This window comes from Salmo trutta, chromosome 3 (assembly GCF_901001165.1).
Source record: "Salmo trutta chromosome 3, fSalTru1.1, whole genome shotgun sequence".
NCBI lineage: Eukaryota > Metazoa > Chordata > Actinopteri > Salmoniformes > Salmonidae > Salmo > Salmo trutta.
The window spans coordinates 74338802-74361466 of NC_042959.1; the positions used below are offsets into that span (position 1 = coordinate 74338802).

The 22665-nt window shown below is 45.5% G+C and overlaps 1 protein-coding gene and 1 pseudogene across 4 annotated transcripts in view; one reads left to right on the forward strand and one right to left on the reverse strand.

Annotated features, from left to right (window-relative positions):
* LOC115189351 (uncharacterized) overlaps positions 1-15652 on the reverse strand; it is a 32573-nt gene extending 16921 nt beyond the window's left edge. Inside the window, exons 1-9 of one of the 4 annotated variants that reach the window (XM_029747898.1) lie at positions 15574-15641; positions 15100-15123; positions 14884-14916; positions 14577-14709; positions 14181-14350; positions 13637-13975; positions 13383-13475; positions 13217-13302; positions 12987-13082 (exon numbers count right to left, since the gene is read on the reverse strand). In XM_029747898.1, the coding sequence (XP_029603758.1) occupies positions 13229-13302; positions 13383-13475; positions 13637-13975; positions 14181-14350; positions 14577-14709; positions 14884-14916; positions 15100-15121 (864 nt within the window). In that variant the 5' untranslated portion in view covers positions 15122-15123; positions 15574-15641 and the 3' untranslated portion in view covers positions 12987-13082; positions 13217-13228. Of the gene's footprint in view, positions 1-12986; positions 13083-13216; positions 13303-13382; positions 13476-13636; positions 13976-14180; positions 14351-14576; positions 14710-14883; positions 14917-15099; positions 15124-15432 lie in introns of those variants that run through there. The other 3 variants (XM_029747889.1, XM_029747892.1, XM_029747909.1) reach the window with 3 other exon arrangements.
* Positions 15653-15756: 104 nt separating this feature from the next.
* On the forward strand, positions 15757-22575 carry LOC115189309 (KH homology domain-containing protein 4-like; annotated as a pseudogene).
* Positions 22576-22665: the final 90 nt, after the last annotated feature.

Here is a 22665-nt window from a genome sequence, read left to right on the forward strand (position 1 = left end):
CTCGGACAAAACAGAGATGCTTGTTCTAGGTCCCAAGAAACAAAGAGATCTTCTGTTCAATCTGACAATTAATCTGGATGGTTGTACAGTCGTCTCAAATAAAACTGTGAAGGACCTCGGTGTTACTCTGGACCCTGATCTCTCGTTTGAAGAACATATCAAGACTGTTTCAAGGACAGCTTTTTTCCATCTACGTAACATTGCAAAAATCAGAAACTTTCTGTCCAAAAATGACGCAGAAAAATTAATCCATGCTTTTGTTACTTCTAGGCTGGACTACTGCAATGCTCTACTTTCCGGCTACCCGGATAAAGCACTAAACAAACTTCAGTTAGTGCTAAATACGGCTGCTAGAATCCTGACTAGAACCAAAAAATTTGATCATATTACTCCAGTGCTAGCCTCCCTACACTGGCTTCCTGTTAAGGCAAGGGCTGATTTCAAGGTTTTACTGCTAACCTAAAAAGCATTACATGGGCTTGCTCCTACCTATCTTTCCGATTTGGTCCTGCCGTACATACCTACACGTACGCTACGGTCACAAGACGCAGGCCTCCTAATTGTCCCTAGAATTTCTAAGCAAACGGCTGGAGGTAGGGCTTTCTCCTATAGAGCTCCATTTTTATGGAATGGTCTGCCTACCCATGTGAGAGACGCAGACTCAGTCTCAACCTTTAAGTCTTTACTGAAGACTTATCTCTTCAGTAGGTCCTATGATTAAGTGTAGTCTGGCCCAGGAGTGTGAAGGTGAACGGAAAGGCTGGAGCAACGAACCGCCCTTGCTGTCTCTGCCTTGCCGGTTCCCCTCTTTCCACTGGGATTCTCTGCCTCTAACCCTATTACAGGGGCTGAGTCACTGACTTACTGGTGTTCTTCCATGCCGTCCATGGGAGGGGTGCGTCACTTGAGTGGGTTGAGTCACTGACGTGGTCTTCCTGTCTGGGTTGGCGCCCCCCCCTTGGGTTGTGCCATGGTGGAGATGTTTGTGGGCTATACTCGGCCTTGTCTTCGGACGGTAAGTTGGTGGTTGTAGACATCCCTCAAGTGGTGTGGGGGCTGTGCTTTGGCAAAGTGGGTGGGGTTATATCCTGCCTGTTTGGCCCTGTCCGGGGGTATCATCGGATGGGGCCACAGTGTCTTCTGATCCCTCCTGTCTCAGCCTCCAGTATTTATGCTGCAGTAGTTTATGTGCCGGGGGGCTAGGGTCAGTCTGTTACATCTGGAGTATTCTCTTGTCTTATCCGGTGTCCTGTGTGAATTTAAATATGCTCTCTCTAATTCTCTCTCTCTCTTTCTTTCTTTCTCTCGGAGGACCTCAGCCCTAGGACCATGCCTCGGGACTACCTGGCATGATGACTCCTTGCTGTCCCCAGTCCACCTGGCCGTGCTGCTGCTCCAGTTTCAACTGTTCTGCCAGCGGCTACGGAACCCTGACCTGTTCACCGGACGTGCTTGTTGCACCCTCGACAACTACAATGATTATTATTATTTGACCATGCTGGTCATTTATGAACATTTTAACATCTTGACCATGTTCTGTTATAATATCCACCCAGCACAGCCAGAAGAGGACTGGCCACCCCTCATAGCCTGGTTCTTCTCTAGGTTTCTTCCTAGGTTTTTGGCCTTTCTAGGGAGTTTTTCCTAGGGAGTTTTTCCTAGCCACCGTGCTTCTTTCACATGCATTGCTTGCTGTTTGGGGTTTTAGGCTGGGTTTCTGTACAGCACTTTGAGATTTCAGCTGATATACGAAGGGCTATATAAATAAATTTGATTTGATTTGATGCTTCCTGGCTGATGTTTTGGTCACTTTTGAATGCTGGCGGTGCTTTCACTCTAGTGGTAGCATGAGACGGAGTCTCCAACCCACACAAGTGGCTCAGGTACTGCAGCTCATCCAGGATGGCACATCAATGTGAGCTGTGGCAAGAAGGTTTGCTGTGTCTGTCAGCGTAGTGTCCAGAGCATGGAGGCGCTACCAGGAGACAGGCCAGTACATCAGGAGATGTGGAGGAGGCCGTAGGAGGGCAACAACCCGGCAGCAGGACCGCTACCTCCGCCTTTGTGCAAGGAGGAGCAGGAGGAGCACTGCCAGAGCCCTGCAAAATGACCTCCAGCAGGCCACAAATGTGCATGTGTCTGCTCAAACGGTCAGAAACAGACTCCATGAGGGTGGTATGAGGGCCCGACGTCCACAGGTGGGGGTTGTGCTTACAGCCCAACACCGTGCAGGACGTTTGGCATTTGCCAGAGAACACCAAGATTGGCAAATTCGCCACTGGCGCCCTGTGCTCTTCACAGATGAAAGCAGGTTCACACTGAGCACATGTGACAGACGTGACAGAGTCTGGAGACGCCGTGGAGAACGTTCTGCTGCCTGCAACATCCTCCAGCATGACCGGTTTGGCGGTGGGTCAGTCATGGTGTGGGGTGGCATTTCTTTGGGGGGGCCGCACAGCCCTCCATGTGCTCGCCAGAGGTAGCCTGACTGCCATTAGGTACCGAGATGAGATCCTCAGACCCCTTGTGAGACCATATGCTGGTGCGGTTGGCCCTGGGTTCCTCCTAATGCAAGACAATGCTAGACCTCATGTGGCTGGAGTGTGTCAGCAGTTCCTGCAAGAGGAAGGCATTGATGCTATGGACTGGCCCGCCCGTTCCCCAGACCTGAATCCAATTGAGCACATCTGGGACATCATGTCTCGCTCCATCCACCAACGCCACGTTGCACCACAGACTGTCCAGGAGTTGGCGGATGCTTTAGTCCAGGTCTGGGAGGAGATCGCTCAGGAGACCATCCGCCACCTCATCAGGAGCATGCCCAGGCGTTGTAGGGAGGTCATACAGGCACATGGAGGCCACACACACTACTGAGCCTCATTTTGACTTGTTTTAAGGACATTACATCAAAGTTGGATGAGCCTGTAGTGTGGTTTTCCACTTTAATTTTGAGTGTGACTCCAAATCCAGACCTCCATGGGTTGATAAATTGGATTTCCATTGATTATTTTTGTGTGATTTTGTTGTCAGCACATTCAACTATGTAAAGAAAAAAGTATTTAATAAGATTATTTCATTCATTCAGATCTAGGATGTGTTATTTTAGTGTTCCCTTTATTTTCTTGAGCAGTGTATTTTGTTGCCCATAGTGAAGCTATTTGTCAGAGCTTTTGACCTCACAATAAGCCAGATTTCACTAATTTACATACATTACTATGAAGTGGCGGCATGGACAGTGCATGGGTGCTGAAATGCTAATTCGAGAAGACCTAATTTTTTTAAACAGTCTTGATTTTAATTTGACTTTAGGCTATTAACAATAAGAGGGCTTTGTGTTGGAGCCTATTTCTTCCTATTCAAGAAATAAGAGGTATGTCTACCTGTTTGATAGACAAAATCTATGGATTGTAGACTAATTTTATTAGCCAATTTTTTCAGTCACCATGCACTCCTTAAATATCTCCAGTGTCAGTAAAGGGCTTGATGTGTAAAGTTAAAACCAGTGCTCGAGTTGAGGGGGTATGTGAGGGTATTGTGACTTTTGTTAAAGGATCCGCCCCTTTTTTTCAATTTTCGCCTAAAATGACTTACCCAAATCTAACTGCCTGTAGCTCAGGCCCTGAAGCAAGGACATGCATATTCTTGGTACCATTTGAAAGGAAACATTTTGAAGTTTGTGGAAATGTAAAAGGAATGTAGGAGAATAACACAATAGATCTAGTAAAAGATAATACAAAGAAAAAAACTGTCATCTTTGAAATGCAAGAGAAAGGCCATAATGTATTATTCCAGCACAGGTGCAATTTAGATTTTGGCCACTAGATGGCAGCAGTGTATGTGCAAAGTTTTAGACTGATCCAATGAACCATTGTATTTCTGTTCAGAATATTGTGTCAAGACTGCCCAAATGTGCCTAATTTGTTTATTAATAACTTTGTTCAAAATTGTGCACTCTCCTCAAACAATAGCATGGTGTTCTTTTACTGTAATAGCTACTGTAAATTGGACAGTGCAGTTAGATTAACAAGAATTTAAGCTTTCTGACAATGTCAGATATGTCTATGTCCTGGGAAATGTTCTTGTTACGTACAACCTCATACTAATCGCATTAGCCTACGTTAGCTCAACCGTTCCGTGGACGGGACACCGATCCCGAAGAAGTTTTAAAGAAAATAGCTAAAGCATAGGCCTACCTCTTGTTAGCTTTTGTGGACCTTATTATATACAGCGATCTATAACAATACTTTAGTTTGCAATACTTTAAGCTTTAAACAAACTGTAAAATGCCGGGGAAAGTCGTGACTATGATGCATATGGGATATCTTTGGTTTGCCTCTACGACATTCAGAGGATGCACTACAACCTATTGCTGAGGAGACAAAAATGTTACTTTGAAGTAATGTGTCTAAAATGTCAACAGGCTATTAAATAATACACTAACTCTAAATCAGTCAGGAGCAAGCTGGGTAGCCTAAGAAATAAAAAATATTTAGGCTATATTATTATTATTTATTTTACCTTTATTTAACCAGGGGAAACCCATTGAGACCAGGGTCTCATTTTGAAGGTTGCCCTAGGAACAATAAATCAACATAATCAGAATCAAAACAACACAATCAATTTACAATTTCACATTTCAACAAATCAAATTCTAAAGCAGCAGATAAAATTACACATCAATCAAAACAAGTGCATTTCTCCTTCACCACATTCCTCATGAAATTCCCAACCTGACCCTTCGAGACCAGAGAGTCAAGCCTCAAAGTGGGCTGCATGTCATTCCATGCGCTAAGGGCACAATAACTAAAGGCAATCTTCCCGAACTCTGTGGAGACCAGAGGAACCTCTAGAACTATCCAGTCTTGAGAGCGAGTCTGGTGGCTTTATTTCCAAAAGTGAGGTAGCTAGGGAGTTTCTGGAGAACTGTTTTATATACAAATAGCAGCCAATGTTGGGCCCTTTTGGTAGTCAGAGACTCCCAGCCAACAGAATTATATAAAAGGCAATGATGTGTACGAAAATATTGTCCAGTGATATAGCTAAAGCCACCATTTAAGCAATCAATTGTGAAGCATTTGTGACATGCTACAGGCTGGCAGGAGAGCTCAGCATTTCAACAACAGCACTTTAACAACATGCCTATACATTTTGCATTTAGGCTATATACAATTACTTTATTACTTAGAATGAAATAATAATGAAATGAAAAATGTCTTATTAGGCTATAGAGTCATTCTACAATGGCTTTGAATTCATTTGTAGAAACTTGAGTTTGGCCAGTCTTTGGTTTGAGGGTCTGCGGTGAGCCATGCATGCCTAGTTTGTTAATGTAACCTAACAGACGTTCTTATATTCCCATGCCCTAATCACAGTCAACACAAATCTATTTTGTGATAACAATATCATGGAATAAAATAGAATACATTTGTAAATGTACAAGTGCATATACTGTAGGCCTACCTGATGATATGCAGGCGGCTGCTGTGTTAAAAAACAAATGTATTTTTCTAGAATTCATGTATGATCAGATACTTCAGATGTAACTGGTTCTGTTGCGTTTCATTTTTACAGTTGATGGACAACTTTAGCTCTGTTCCAAACTTAGACTATCCTCTTTTATAAAAGTCTAGTTTCTCAGACCGCAAATAAGATGATAGATTCATGCCGTGCTTTTATTAGAATGGAGATCTTTCACCCCCACCCTTGTCAGCGGTGGTCTGCGAATCACAACTTTCTGGCACTTTGCCATGTAATGCTGACAAAACAAAAAAACAGTTTCTAAAAACTACATCTAAGGTTCTGGTCTGTCCTAGGAGTGAGGGTAAACGGTAGGCATGTTCTCTGCTATTCACTTTGCTTTAATTGTTATTATGGGTATAGTGGAGGGTCACTTGTTTTCTTTTTACGTGTTCAGGGAGGGTCGGGTAAAAATATATTTTACTGAAGGAGGGCCATCCATTTTCAGGTCCGATTTTCTCCAGTTATCATTCATTATAAATAACGTACAGTCCCTAAAAGTTCACGGGTTAGTATTCAGAAAGGCCTAAATGTAACTTAGTGAAGGGGAATCTGAAATCCGTAGAGAGAGTGGACCTACACAGGGGGTAAGGAGGGAGCTGGTAAGTCCTGTAACTAAGAGACATATTGGTAACACCTGATCCCTAAAACACTAATGATGAGAAACATTGGTGAGCAGTAGCTCGTTGGATTGGTTGGCTGATGGGCAAACGCCCTTTTCCGTGGTACTTTTATCAACATACACAGCAACAAGACCCTCTGGAGACATCCAAAACCAATTAAAGTTTGTTTTGACAGATCACTATCCACGATAAGTCTCCAATAATTATGTGATGTCAACAAATTACGCATTCACTGTGAAAATTCTTGTGGACTTCAGAACTGTTCTCGCCATCTGAATGTGCGTCCTGGCCGTTCTGTCTGTATGGTTGGGAGCCTCTCCTGAAGTCTCGGGTTTTGCCGCCATGTGTTTCCATTTACCTTCGTTACCTCGGAGCGTGACGTTCCCACTGCAGTTATTACCCAGCGCCCTGTGTGGTCACTCCGTGGGGGGGGGGCTTCTTCTGTGAAATTGCAATAGCCATCCACCTTGAGACCCTTACTGTCACAGACAACTAGTCGGTCTCAGAGACCTTCTTAGTCCAACTGGGCTCTCGGACTAGACGTTATAGTAGAGATACAGCATATTTGACAGACAGAGATGCTGTACAAAGAAAAACATATTGGCATGCTCTTGATACGAATGTAGGGTTCATGTGGGAATGTGCTCCACGGATCCCAAACTTACAGCAAAATGACAGAAATGGAGGGTTAAACTGAAGCTCATCCAAAACAGACATTTCACTCCATTTTCGCCATTGGGGATTTGACAGTACTGGCAGTGGAGTTGGTCGTTGAATATTGCCCGTCTCAGGCATATTGGACAGGCCTTGGTGTATTCTCATACTCCATATATCAGATGATTAAGTTATCCCTCACGTCTGCTGGGATGACTGAGTGTTTGATAAACTTCAAACACATTGTGTTTACTCAACCCAACCAAACCGGCGGAAAATATTGCCTCAGTCGGAGGCTTAGCCAATCCATAAACTGTGGGTTTGTGTTGGTAGTAACCAGCGCCTGCAGGTCGGGTCCAACCATAACTTCTGCTCTCCACAGAAACTTCTTATTTCACCCCGAGACGGGTGTCTTCATCCTCCTATCCTCTCGTCCGCAGGGAGAGCAAGAAGACAAATATTTTCTTTCAGGAGCGTCGCTCTGTTACCTGAGAGTTTCATAAATCCAGCACAAGTCTATTTCCTGGAACTGTTGAGTGTCTTTCCATCCCCTCGCCCTCCACCCCACCCTCCAGACCCTTCTCTCAGCCAGTGTTTGGGCCTGGAGCAGGTGCCCCTCCCCTGGGCAGCCTGCTCAGGAAAGGCCCCTGCTGTGCAGACGAGACTGGGCCGCAGCCCGGGCCAAGCTCATGCTGTGAGGGGTATAAGAGGCTCCCTTCTATCCAGACACACACAAAAAAGATTCGCCTTCCACTCCTCCTCTCTCGCTCTGTTTCTCTCCAAAAATGCAATCTTCCCATCTGTTTTCCCTCTCTCAAATCACTCTCTTTCTCTACTTCGCAAGTCTCTCTGTTTCCCTCTCTCTGCCTCCATGTCCCTTCTCTCACCCCATATGACTTTATAAAGGTTACAGACTGAAGCACGTCCATCAATCCTGGAAAATTATGAAAAACATGACTACTAAAAAAAGGTTTAACTCTTTACTCAAGCTATCATAATAAGCAGTAAGAGTTACTGTAGTTACTCATGTCCTGTAGTTACTCATGTCCTGTAGGCCAAGCTGAGTGAGTTAATGTCCTGTAGTTACTCATGTCCTGTAGTTACTCATGTCCTGTAGTTACTCATGTCCTGTAGTTACTCATGTCCTGTAGTTACTCATGTCCTGTAGTTACTCATGCCCTGTAGTTACTCATGCCCTGTAGTTACTCATGTCCTGTTGTTACTCATGTCCTGTAGTTACTCATGTCCTGTAGTTACTCATGTCCTGTAGGCCAAGCTGAGTGAGTTAATGTCCTGTAGTTACTCATGCCCTGTAGTTACTCATGCCCTGTAGTTACTCATGTCCTGTAGTTACTCATGTCCTGTAGGCCAAGCTGAGTGAGTTAATGTCCTGTAGTTACTCATGCCCTGTAGTTACTCATGCCCTGTAGTTACTCATGTCCTGTAGTTACTCATGTCCTGTAGGCCAAGCTGAGTGAGTTAATGTCCTGTAGTTACTCATGCCCTGTAGTTACTCATGCCCTGTAGTTACTCATGTCCTGTAGTTACTCATGCCCTGTAGTTACTCATGTCCTGTAGTTACTCATGCCCTGTAGTTACTCATGCCCTGTAGGCCAAGCTGTGTGAGTTACTCATGTCCTGTAGGCCAAGCTGTGTGAGTTACTCATGTCCTGTAGGCCAAGCTGTGTGAGTTACTCATGTCCTGAAGGCCAAGCTGTGTGAGTTACTCATGTCCTGTAGGCCAAGCTGTGTGAGTTACTCATGTCCTGTAGGCCAAGCTGTGTGAGTTACTCATGTCCTGTAGGCCAAGCTGTGTGAGTTACTCATGTCCTGTAGGCCAAGCTGTGTGAGTTACTCATGTCCTGTAGGCCAAGCTGTGTGAGTTACTCATGTCCTGAAGGCCAAGCTGTGTGAGTTACTCATGTCCTGTAGGCCAAGCTGTGTGAGTTACTCATGTCCTGTAGGCCAAGCTGTGTGAGTTACTCATGTCCTGTAGGCCAAGCTGTGTGAGTTACTCGTGTCCTGTAGGCCAAGCTGTGTGAGTTACTCGTGTCCTGTAGGCCAAGCTGTGTGAGTTACTCGTGTCCTGTAGGCCAAGCTGTGTGAGTTACTCGTGTCCTGTAGGCCAAGCTGTGTGAGTTACTCGTGTCCTGTAGGCCAAGCTGTGTGAGTTACTCATGTCCTGTAGGCCAAGCTGTGTGAGTTACTCATGTCCTGTAGGCCAAGCTGTGTGAGTTACTCATGTCCTGTAGGCCAAGCTGTGTGAGTTACTCATGTCCTGTAGGCCAAGCTGTGTGAGTTACTCATGTCCTGTAGGCCAAGCTGTGTGAGTTACTCATGTCCTGTAGGCCAAGCTGTGTGAGTTAGTCATGTCCTGTAGGCCAAGCTGAGTGAGCAAAGAAACTGAATTTATTGACTCCCTGAAGCATCACAACTGGTCACAACTGACACATGGTTACTTACTACATCATTTAATGTGGTAACAACATTTATCAAAGTATTAGGGTAGGGTTTATTTTAGCGAATGCAAACGAAAACCTGTTCAAAACTCCCCTACTCGTAATCGCTGGTTTGACAGCAAACACTCAAACCAGGGAACAGACAGAGACTCTTTGTTCACCATATGGCACCCCCACCATGAGGAACCCTCCTCCCCGCCACGTCCCCTGTCTTCACACTTCTGTGTCAGCCGCCAACATCAGGCGAGACCCAGGCTTGCGTGCCTTGAAGGCTGGAGGTTACATAAACCTACATAGGCACTGCAGTTCGCACATGGGCTCTTACTAGTAAAGACTGTAAATATGGCATGTCTCTCCATCCTTCTCCAGGGCTTGACATTAACGCTTGTAAAAAAATATATATATTTAAAAAAGTTGGACAAGAATATAGATTTGAGTTGTCCGAATGGACAAGTAAAACAATCACACAAAAAACAATGCAACATAAAACAATTACAATTGGATTAGAGTTGGATCATTGTCCCCCCTGAATGCGACGTATTGCTCTTCTCCCAATTTCTGCAGACTGCATCGAGTAGGATTGTATTGAATTGACAGGTAGGAGCCGTCTTTCAATCATCCCGGGTTGTGAGCATTTGAGATCAAAGCAAAGAGCTGTGTAGCCGTGTGCGCGCGTGTTGATATTCGGTGCTAATTAGTGAGTTATTTACACAGTTAACACACATTTTGGTCAACAAACAGGGTTTGTACAGTCATGAAAATCCTGGAAAAGTCATGGTGTGCAGGTGTGCTCATCACCTGCATGTGTGCCAGTGTGAGTCGGCCAGAGTAGAGAGAGAGAGAGAGAGAGAGAGAGAGAGAGAGAGCGCGAGAGAAACATTGCAACAGGTAGGCCTAGCCTATAAAATAATGATAGACTAATTATATAACTACATAACAACTAACTACATATCGTGTAGCCTGGCTAGTAATCTCGGCAGTTAACTATTTAACATTATCATGTATTAACGTCACCGGTACTCAAACTGCAAATGACCGACAAGCAGTTGATGAACTGGTGCCTTAAAGCTGGAATCCGTAATGCTGTGTGACGCCCCTCAGCTTATCAACAACAATGATAGGAACGGTGGAAGGGCGGCCATTGGAGCCGTTTCCCCCTCCTGCAGATTCCATCTTCAATAAACTAATGCTACATACTCTGGTTGTAAAACCGGCTCTACAGCGCTGAATATTGGGTGCTGAAAAATAAATCTGACACTGTTGGAAAGCTGGAATTCCCCTCTGTTCAACATTAGCTATGTCATTCTGACAACTTTAAAATATATTCTTAGAATAGCCTAGTTGACAAATATCTCCCATGCGGTCAATAGATCTCCACTGAAACCAGAATATTTTAGCCTTATAAGGTTATAGATAAACATGTCTTAATTAGTTACCTTGCTTTGAATTAGCCTAATAAATCCATTTGATCCCTGATTCACTGAATGAGTAAATTATTTTATAAAGAAATAAAAAGTATTTGGTTGTAATTATAGGCTTAATGCTGCAATATTTTATTTATTTATATCTCATCCTCCAGGAGAGCCTTAAAGATGGAATCCGCAATAGGGGCAAACTGTGCCACTGGCCACCCCACTACAGCTGTTATTGTTTTGTTGCTGAGCTGAGGAGAATCGAGCAGCATGGTTAAAAAAATAAAAATCTGAATGATCTGTACATTTTAGTGCTCTTCTATCAGGGAGGGAGTGTTTGCGCTAACTTCTTCTGTCGTTGTAATATCGAAGGACAAGTGGCTAAAAATGTTTATGTCAAGCAGTATATCCCTCCGTCTCTCCCTCTTTCCATGTCTCTGCCCATAAACAGTCCTCCCTTGTCAAGTTGGGCATCAAAGCTCCCCTGACCTCTGACCTATTAACACTTAGCTCATCTGAACCCCATTCCCGAACTTACACTTCAAAATAAACTCAGCAAAAAAAGAAACGTCCTCTCACTGTCAACTGCGTTTATTTTCAGCAAACTTAACGTGTAAATATTTGTATAAACATAACAAGATTCAACAACTGAGACATAAACTGAACAAGTCCCACAGACATGTGACTAACAGAAATGGAATAATGTGTCCCTGAACAAAGGGGGGGTCAAAATCAAAAGTATTAGTCAGTATCTGGTGTGGCCACCAGCTGCATTAAGTACTGCAGTGCATCTCCTCCTCATGGACTGCACCAGATTTGCCAGTTCTTGCTGTGAGATGTTACCCCACTCTTCCACCAAGGCACCTGCAAGTTCCCGGACATTTCTGGGGGGAATGGCCCTAGCCCTCACCCTCTGATTCAACAGGACCCAGACGTGCTCAATGGGATTGAGATCCGGGCTTTTGCTGGCCATGGCAGAACACTGACATTCCTGTCTTGCAGGAAATCACGCACAGAACGAGCAGTATGGCTGGTGGAACTGTCATGCTGGAGGGTCACGTCAGGATGAGCCTGCAGGAAGCGTACCACATGAGGGAGGAGGATGTTTTCCCTGTAAAGCACAGTCCGTTGAGATTGCCTGCAATGACAACAAGCTCAGTCCGATGATGCTGTGACACACCGCCCCAGACCATGACGGACCCTCCACCTCCAAATCGATCCCGCTCCAGAGTACAGGCCTTCGACGATAAACGCGGATCAGACCATCACTCCTGGTGAGACAAAACCGCGACTCATCAGTGAAGAGCACTTTTTGCCAGTCCTGTCTGGTCCAGCGACGGTGGGTTTGTGCCCATAGGAGACGTTGTTGCCAGTGATGTCTGGTGAGGACCTGCCTTACAACAGGCCTACAAGACCGCAGTCCAGCCTTTCTCAGCCTATTGCGGGCAGTCTGAGCACTGATGGAGGGATTGTGTGTTCCTGGTGTAACTTGGGAAGTTGTTGTTGCCATCCTGTACCTGTCCCGCAGGTGTGATGTTTGGATGTACCGATCCTGTGCAGGTGTTATTACACGTGGTCTGCCAATGCGAGGACAATCAGCTGTCCGTCCTGTCTCCCTGTAGCACTGTCTTTGGCGTCTCACAGTACGGACATTGCAATTTATTGCCCTGGCCACATCTGCAGTCCTCATGCCTCCTGCCGGAAACTTGCCTTAGGCATGCTGCAAGATGAGTAGGGACCCTGGGCATCTTTCTTTTGGTGTTTTTCAGAGTCAGTAGAAAGGCCTCTTTAGTGTCCTAAGTTTTCATAACTGTGACCTTAATTGCCTACCATCTGTATGCTGTTAGCGTCTTAACGACCGTTCCACAGGTGTATGTTCATTAATTGTTTATGGTTCATTGAACAAGCATGGGAAACAGTGTTAAACCCTTTACAATGAAGATATGTGAAGTTATTTGGATTTTTACGAATTATCTTTGAAAGACAGGGTCCTGAAAAAGGGACGTTTCTTTTTTTGTGAGTTTATATGGAGACACAATGCAATTCTCAGATCTTGGCTCATTCATCATACAACCCTTTAGGTCTAACAATTCACCAATAAATGGAACATAAGGGCAAACATATTATAGCTTGCCTTACACTGTTGAGATTCACTCACACTCACTTTTAATCAACTGGTAGTGGGAAGTTATTTATTTAAAAAATATGGAACCTGTTATGAGAAAAGAGTTGGCTCTATTTGACAATACAGGCATGTTGCAGTGTCGAATCAATGTATTATTTGAGTGCCACAGTGAAAATAAAACAAAAACATTCCTTGGTTAAAATTCTCCAAATAATTATATGTTTATTATTCTACACTCAAATTTTGTAATAAATGATAGAAAGTTTCTCAAGTCAGCTGGGTCCAGATACATCTGCAAGATTACAATAAAACATATGTTTTAATCTTTTGAGTAAAAAACATGCAACAGGGTGATCAAATGAAGATCCTACACCTGTGCACTAATACAGCCATGTGAACTACATGGGTTCTCACAGCATGTCTCACCTGTCCTTCCTCTCATTTTGGTCCCTGTATTGTACTGCACTCATTGCACTGCAATTCTCCTTGTCCTCTGGCTCTGAGCTGCCACACTGCATGGTCACACAAAGAGAAGAGATAGGTGTTGAACTGACTCAAGAGTCAGACTAAGATCCACTATGCTGCCACTTACGTCTCATCGCGTATAGTCTTACAAAAAATGCCAATGGAGCCACGGAGAGGATCAGGAAGGTGCCAAAGCAGGTGAGCAGTATCAGAGACAGGTCTGGATGAAGGCAGCATGAGAGAAATCAGGATACAAAGTGAACGGTAAAGAGTTGCAGTTTTGGCACCAGAATAATGAATATGATTTCAGACCAGCAATGAGGAATGAAAACCTATGGCAACTGGCAAACTAAACATTCAGGTGATATAGTATGAACTCACTGTCTAGTGTGATGCTGATCTCCTGACTGCTCCTCCTGGCCCTGCCTGCTCTGGCCACACAGCTGTAGGTCCCCATGTGACAGCTAGAAGCCCTCGCTACGCTGTACATCCCACTGACAGAGTCCCTGGCCACTGGCCAGCCATCCCTCAGGAAGGAGAATGTTACAACCACTGTGGTCAAGTTACGGTCAGGATCAGGGTGACTATGTAGACTGTGGTTACCATGATGTTGGCTCAGTTTGCAGTTGCTAAACTGGGCCTCACAGGTGAGGTTGAAAGCCCCGCCCTCTTTGACCACGGTCGAAGGAGATGCTGACAAAGTCACTGATGTGAAGAGCTCTGGAGAGGATATTGATTACACAGATTGATTAAAGGAGGAAGTTGAGAACATTATAGATTACAAAGAAGTAGAGAAGTGAAATATATTCCAATTGTCACTGACAAGAGCTAGAGTAACGAGTAGGGCTTGTCAAGTAATCTATGAAAAAGAGCATGACACCACATGCAAGACACCCATTACTCATGTGCTACTCTCCTCACTCACCAATGACATGAACAGAGACTGCCTGGCTGTATTGGGTGTAGAAGACTGGCTGTCCTCTCCCTGCTCTGCACCAGTACTGGCCTGTGTGTGTGACAGAGGCACGCCACAGTTGGTAGACCGCCCCACCTCCAACTCTGCCCCACATCTGCTCCACAGGGCTAGTGTCCTGCCTAATATAGTGTTATGAGCATTAGTTCGTTCCACTTGTTAGTACAGTCCAGTTCCTGTACACAGTTATCCAGTGCCATGTTTTACTATCATCACTCAGGGGGTGATGGATACAACAAGTAGCCTAACACCCACATTCTATTAGAATGAAGTGAAATCTATCACACCTCCCGACCTCCATTATAAACCATCAGAGAAGCAACATAAAGAGGGAGCCGGAGGTCACACCTGTCTTTGTGCCAGTAGAACTGCCAGCCCAGCCCAGAGTGACCAGGTAACTGACACGCCAAGGAGACTGTGTCCTCAGTGTACACCTGTCGTCCTGAAGGCTCCACGGTCAGAGTGGGCATCAGTAGAACCTCTGTGAACACATGCAGTAGCCTAGAATTTCAACGAATTCTGAGCTAAAGTGTATATTTCAAGACATTTCCCAGTCTGTCACACCTAAAGTCAACATTAGGTAACTTGATCTGTAAACTTGAATATAATTCAATGTCTAAAAATGAAGAGTGTGTGGTATTAAAATGATACTCACCTGATGATGGATAGACCACCAGTGTACTCAACACTAGAACAGAATAGACAAGACATTATGCATATTAAGGCATAGGACCTGATAACCCAAACTCACATAAGCAGTAAAATTAGGCTAAGCCTATGTGGCACTGGGTATTTAATTTTAGCCTGCAGATCCATGATCTAATTGCCAAGGTGATTAAAAAAGGTTAAACTTGGCTGATAGCCTACTTACAAAGTACAGGAAGGAGAGACATTCCTGAGTTATTCAGAGTGAATCATGGTAAATAAATAAATCATGGTTAGCAACGGTAGCTAGGCAAACGGGTTTTTAAGAAACAACATGTAGTTGGAGGGGAAATCAGTTCACTGAAAAAGGTCAATAAACAGTTAGGCTAATTAAACGGTCCACAAAGGACCAAACATCTTGAAAAAAAGTTGACAACAATACATTTTACACATGCAATAAGCTGCAATGGGGCCAATGTTATTGTTTTTAAACACAGAAAGACACAACACCACGTGCTGACAACAACCATAATTTACCTAGCTAACAACCATAGTTTACCTGGCTCTGGCATCATCACCTCAGCATCCTGCTTGTAAAATGTCTGGTCCTACATTTCCACGTAGACCAAGCTGTGTGCTGTGGGGTTTCATTTAGGAAACCTGAAGCGACATTAATCTGGTTCATATCCGCAACACTCACCTGGGGTGGCAGGAAAACGATGATAGCAGGCAGCCACAGGACCGCATCATCCGGTGAGACGCGGCCTGCTCAACTCGAGCTGCTCACTGCGTCCCCTAGCGTCGCACATGATTGAAGAAAAATTATCTGTGTGAGGGAAGCAAAATTCAACACAGCACCGGTCCTTTCCCTCCAAAACAGGAAGTGGGAACGATATCGCATAGATTGAAAGCTCTTGCAGTACTCCACTGTCTGGACAAGGTATCTTGAAAGTCTGCCAGAGTCAGTATTAACGTTAGTGTTTTTACGCAAAGAGAAATTCAACCAAATAGAAGATTGATGTCATTTGGTGGAACGCAAAACGGCGGGTGAGTTGAAAAAACGTTGCGTTATCACGGTGCATTTTACCACAGACTTGCTCAACACTGACTTAGCAGCAGCAAAGCTAGCTAGTTCATTTGTAATGGCGGAGTGCTTGTAGCTAGCTTCGTGGGGTACGCTTAGTAGCCAACGGTGTAGCTAGCTAGCTGTCGCTACCCAGTTTAGAAAGTGGTTGGTTATATAGCTAACTAAGAGCGCCGTTGGGAGTTACGTCTATTTTTGAAAATCAATGTGAGTTGGTTAAATATCTATTAGTTAGCTCGCTAACTGTTGTTTTGGTAAGTTACAGTAGCTAACTACCTATGGTTGCTAGTAGCTAGCTAACTAACGTTAAGCACAGTGACGTGAACAAAACTGTTGGATAACTACCTAGCTAACGTTAGCAAGTCAACAACATTAATTCAATCCACAAAGTTAATATTAATTGTAACGTTAGATGGCAAATACTAAACTAACTTGTTAGCTAGCTAACGTTAGCCTACGACCTCTCTGAACCCTGTAATTGATATGGTCATTTAAGGGGCAACCTGCAGTAGCTACATCCATTTCATTTTTTACAAAATGATTTCCTGATTATTATAATTGTAGTAATTTAGTTCACCGAATTTCAGTTTGACAAAACAAGCAGGTACAGTGTAGAGAATCACTGTACCATCTAATCCCCTGTGAAAAATATTTTCCATAAGCAAAAATATTGTATTTTCAGCTGTTTGAAGCTGGTGTACAAAACCAAATGTAAAAGACACAAAAACAAAACTTAAGAACGGGAAGTATTGAAAAATCTGCTGCTTCTTAGATTTGCTTTCAAAGACAAATCTATAACTAATATACTTTTTTTGTTTGTAATTTTTTCCCCGTTTTCTTGGTATTACGAATGCGTCCTCCGAAACATGACCCGCCAAACTGCGCTTCTTAACACCTGCTCGCTTAACCCGGAAGCCAGCCACACCAATGTGTTGGTGGAAACACTGTTCAACTGAAGACTGAAGTCACCCTGCAGGTGCCTGGCCCGCCACAAGGAGTCGCTAGAGCACGATGAGCCAAGTAAAGCCCCCGCGGCCAAACCCTCCTCTAACCCGGACGACGCTGGGCCATTTTTGCACCACCCTATTGGACTCCAGGTCACGGCCGGTTGTGACACCGCCAAGGATCAAACCCCAGGCTGTAGTGACGCCCCAACACTGCGATGCAGACCGCTGCGCCACTCAGGAGGCATATAACTAACATGTGAAATTGGTCGGTTACCCAAAAAGTTTAGCTCAACTGACATACATCAGAACCCAAAATATACTTCTTCTTTTTTTACGACATGGGAGTAAAACAAAAAGTATATGTAAACAAACACTGTTTTTTGCCTCAAATGGTTAAAACTATAATTTTTATATCATAGATGGTCAGTTTTTGCATCCATAGCTCTGTCTGAGAGTTGTTAGGCCAACGTTTCTCCAGCACCCATCCCTCCAGCTTTTTACAGAAACGGGTGGGGAGAGGCCTTGTGATTGCTGCTTTTGCGCTGCCCTCCATTCTCCCTCTGCTTCTCCCATCCCTTCCACTTACCATTGCCCTCTTTCGCTCCCTTCAACCCTCTTTCACTACCCCTCCCCCTCTCTCTGTTCCCCAACCCGCTCCCCTCTTTGTTCCTCAGTCGCCGTAGTAAATGGGACCAGCCGGGCCCAGGTCCTGGTTCAGACCAGATGGGGGAGGCGGAGGCGGCACCTACAGGGGCTCTGGACGCTGCCGCTGCTGTGGCAGCTAAGATCAACGCCATGCTGGTAGCCAAGGGCAAGCTCAAGCCCTCCCAGATAGGACCGTCTGGACTATCTGGACCCCCAGACAAGGTAAGGGTCAGGAAACCTCTTACACTGAAAACATTAGAAACGCTTTAGGTCTCTCACCTGTAATCTCGCTTCTCTCTGTCTTCGTGTTCTGTCCCTCTCTCGCCTCCAACTTCTGTAATCCCCTCGCTCTTAATCTCTCTCTTTTAGAGAGATATTGCTGTAAATGTTAGCATGCAGCACATAAAAATGAATCTCTGTCATCACCAGGTTGTGGGTGCAGGGAAGCCCCAGCCTCCTATGAAAGCGAAGGATGACCTGGTGGTGGCGGAGGTGGAGATCAACGACGTTCCTCTCCCCTGCCGGAACCTGCTGACCCGCGGACAGACACAGGACGAGGTCAGAGTCCATGACATCATTATGATCTTTAGACCCATTGATTGACAATCTGGTCAACAGTCAAACTTACTGCTATGTTTACCCAGCTCTTTCTCTGTGTGACACGCACATGTACAGACTGGATCAGTGTCATGTAAACCAGTATGGGACTGAAAGTGTCTCACTTGAGGACAGTAAATGACCAGCTTCTACTTCATTCTATTGTGTGAAGATCAGCAAAGTGAGCGGTGCTGCTGTGTCCACCAGGGGGCGATACATGGCAGCAGTGGAGAAGTACAAGGCTCCACAAGGGTGAGTCCTGCTTCACACCTTCTTTATTACCACACTGATCTACCAAGGAGGTTACTGGTATTTACTTTTCTCCATACAGACAAGTAGATCTGTTGTCTGATTGCATCATACAACCAAGTCTTAGGCTACTGACCGACTGCTTCTCTCTCTGTCGTCAGGGACCGACCCCTCTATCTCCACGTCCAGGGCCAGACCAGGGAGCTTGTCGACAGTCAGTACATCTCTATTTACCTCACCTAATTTGATTAAGATTATCACCATTTATGATCACCAGGGTCCTTCTTTCCTGACTTTCTATGTTGTGACGATCTAATCTCTCTCTCTCCAGGAGCTGTGAACCGTATCAAGGAGATCATCACTAATGGAGTGGTGAAGGCGGCCACCTCCTCCTACAGCGGAACTGGAGTCCCAGTCTACCAGCAACACAAACCCCAGCCCCCCTCACTGCCCCCCATCAACCACCATCACAGACCACACTTCCAGTCTGGGGTAAACTGTGTTTTCCACAAGTACATAGAGTAGCCAGCCAGGGCAATTTTAATTTACTGAAAATGAAATGAATTAGTTGTTTTGGGGTATGGCCTAGGCTTATATGATCAGGACTATTTTCTAAGTAAGAGAGCATTTAACATGTCTGGTCTTGAGATAAAAGTCTTATTTACAGTGACTTTAGTCCCGACATCTTAGGAAAGGAAACCTAGGGAATCCTTTGGTTTACAACACCATGGACATGCAGTATAACCACTCTGTATGATTTATGAATGGCAAAGGGATATAGGAGATTGACTTTATTTAGTCAGTTTGACATTTTTTTTAAACTAGTCAACGCTTGCTGTTCAGTTGTCAATCAAAGCCCAGTAAATAGTCTACTATGCACCACGGCTCCACGTGGCTGGCTATGTGGGGCGTTACCGCGTATGTACACTACGTGGGGCGTTACCGCGTATGTACACTACGTGGGGCGTAGCCCGCGTATGTACGCTACGTGGGGCGTTACCCGCGTATGTACGCTACGGGGCGTTACCGCGTATGTACGCTACGTGGGGCGTTACCGCGTATGTACGCTACGTGGGGCGTTACCGCGTATGTACGCTACGTGGGGCGTTACCGCGTATGTACGCTACGTGGGGCGTTACCGCGTATGTACGCTACGTGGGGCGTTACCGCGTATGTACGCTACGTGGGGCGTTACCGCGTATGTACGCTACGTGGGGCGTTACCGCGTATGTACGCTACGTGGGGCGTTACCGCGTATGTACGCACGCTACGTGGGGCGTTACCGCGTATGTACGCACGCTACGTGGGGCGTTACCGCGTATGTACGCATGCTACGCGGGGCGTTACCGCGTATGTACGCACGCTACGCGGGGCGTTACCGCGTATGTACGCACGCTACGCGGGGCGTTACCGCGTATGTACGCACGCTACGCGGGGCGTTACCGCGTATGTACGCACGCTACGCGGGGCGTTACCGCGTATGTACGCACGCTACGCGGGGCGTTACCGCGTATGTGCGCACGCTACGCGGGGCGTTACCGCGTATGTGCGCACGCTACGCGGGGCGTTACCGCGTATGTACGCACGCTACGCGGGGCGTTACCGCGTATGTACGCACGCTACGCGGGGCGTTACCGCGTATGTACGCACGCTACGCGGGGCGTTACCGCGTATGTACGCACGCTACGCGGGGCGTTACCGCGTATGTACGCACGCGGGGCGTTACCGCGTATGTACGTACGCTACGCGGGGCGTGCAAATTCACTAGCATCATGCTCTCTCCTTCCTCTGTGTAAAGAAATTAGACTGCAACCAACCACAGTGCACAAATTGTACCGGGAGGCGGGACAGACAGCACATTACGTTTCCCTGTCATCGCTCGCTTTGTGACTGACGGGCACCTATCCTATTAATATATCGCCAGAAGATGCATATCGTTCATTCTATCCAGAGGAGGCTCGGCGGACTAGTGAATTGAAACTTTTAAATGAAAAGCAGCCTAGTTAATATGAAGTGGAAAAAGTAGGTGGCTGAAAATGAGTCTGTAACCGGCTGATTAGCTGACGGCCGGCGCTAATAAGAAAACAGTGTGTGTGTCAATGTTATTTTATTAGTATCACTGTCATTGATGAATCTTTAAGACTCACATCCATATCCTTTCAGATGCACTATGTGCAGGAAAAGTTGTTTGTGGGTCTGGAGCATGCCATCCAGGGCTTCTCAGTGAAGGAGAGGGTGGAAGGGCCAGGTAGCTCCTACCTGCAGCACATCCAGGGTGAGACTGGAGCCAAGGTCTTCCTCAGGGGGAAGGGATCAGGCTGTCTGGAGCCCGCCTCTGGGCGAGAGGCCTTCGAACCGATGTACATCTACATCAGGTAAGTCTCATGGACTAGACTCGTGTTCATCTGTATCAACTCAGAGAGGGCCTTGAACTCATGTACATCTACATCAGGTAAATAGCAGTATTAATGGATAGTCTAGGGGAGTAAAGTCCATGTTCATTTGTATTAGCTCAGAGACACAGAGCTTAGACACCAGGCACACCTTAACTCCTCTCTCTTCCCCAGTCATCCCAAACCAGAGGGCCTTGCTGCAGCGAAGACCCTGTGTGACAACCTGCTGCAGACGGTGAGTGACTAATGGTTTACTGACTGGCACTCTGTTCTGTTCCCTGTACACTGCTCTACTTTCACTTAAACCCTGTTTCAAGCTGTCCCATGTGAAGTGCATTGTATTTGTAGCTGGGCTCTGTTTGCCATGTGGAATCTCTGACTGTTCTCTCTTCCCTCCAGGTTCATGCAGAGTATTCTGTCTTCCTCAACCAGATGAGTGTCATGATGCCTACTCCCGGTACAGACTCTCTGGCTTTCTTTCTCTTCTACAGTCTCTACAATGTGTCAACATGTACTGACGTGTTCCTCTCCTCCTCCAGGCTTTATGCAGCCCCCCATGGCCAACGGATGCCCCCCCCAGCCCCCTTACTACCCCCAGCGGGGTAACCAAGCCCAGCTACCCCCTCCCCTGTACCGAGACTCCCCCTCAGCCCATTCCTCCCCCCTACGCTGTCCCCCCTCCCATTCCCCCTGGGGTGCCCGCCGGTCTCCCCCCTCCCAACCGGTATGCCCTCCCCCCTGCACCTGTCAGTTTACCACAGGTAAGACTGGTCAATCAGATTTAGACTTGTGTGGACCTATAATACAGTACATTCAACATGCATTGCATCCAAGTTGTTTTTTCCCTTCTTTTTATTGTCCCCAGACTCTCCCACCTTCTCCTTTCCCACCCACTGCTACGGTTCCGCCCAAAGCTCCGCCTCCCGTAGTCTCAGCCAATCCGCCGCAGAAAAGACGCTTCACTGAGGAGGTGCCAGACGAGAGGGACAGCGGACTGCTGGGATACCAGGTGATTTACCATTATTTTATTCTTCCACCTTACGTGCTGCCTTCGTCCAGTCTGTCCCTGCTGCTTCTGTTGTCTTCCTGTCTTTTCTTATCTTCTGTCCATGTATCTGATATCTGTTCCTCTTTCTGTTAGACTGAATTCATTATGATTCTCACTGTCTCTTGTCTGTAATTCTGTGAGTCCCTGTCTGCATTCTATAGAAAAGGTTTGCTTGTTGAGTGAGTGAGATTGAGTCTCTGTTCAGTGCCAACTTGTTTTTTCCCTAGTAGACCTTATGACGTTCGTTGAAAAGCATTGTAACCATAGCTGTTATTATCTGAGTCCATGTATTATTGGATTTATAGAACCTTCAGATTATGGAGATTCTGAAAAGGTATTGTTGGATAATCATCAAATGTACTTCAATATATTGAAATTAGTGCAGGTACGATACCAGTAAGTATCATGGCAAGGAAACAAAACATGAAACGGATGAACTTCTTTGGGAAAACGGCCCTAATGTTGGAAACAATCATCGTTCCGTTGTCCCCCAGAGTCATTTGATTTATTTTCCAAGCTATAGCACATCATGTTTTACATACAGCAGGTTTTTAAAGGACCAATATCGCAATGCTAGTGTCGTCACGGGCCTAATTTAAATGTGTCCTCTTGATTTAATGATATGTTACTTTAATACAGTCCATTCCTATTTTCGGATTTTGTGCAATCAGAGCATGCATAAACTTAAAATAATGGTTTTATTCTCAGCTGCTTAAATAAGGTGTAGTGAAAAGGAAAATGTTTTGGAATATTAACTTTGCTGTTCAGTTCCATTCAATAGTTTAGATAACTATATGCTATATGCCTACTATTAATAATAGTGGTTTAG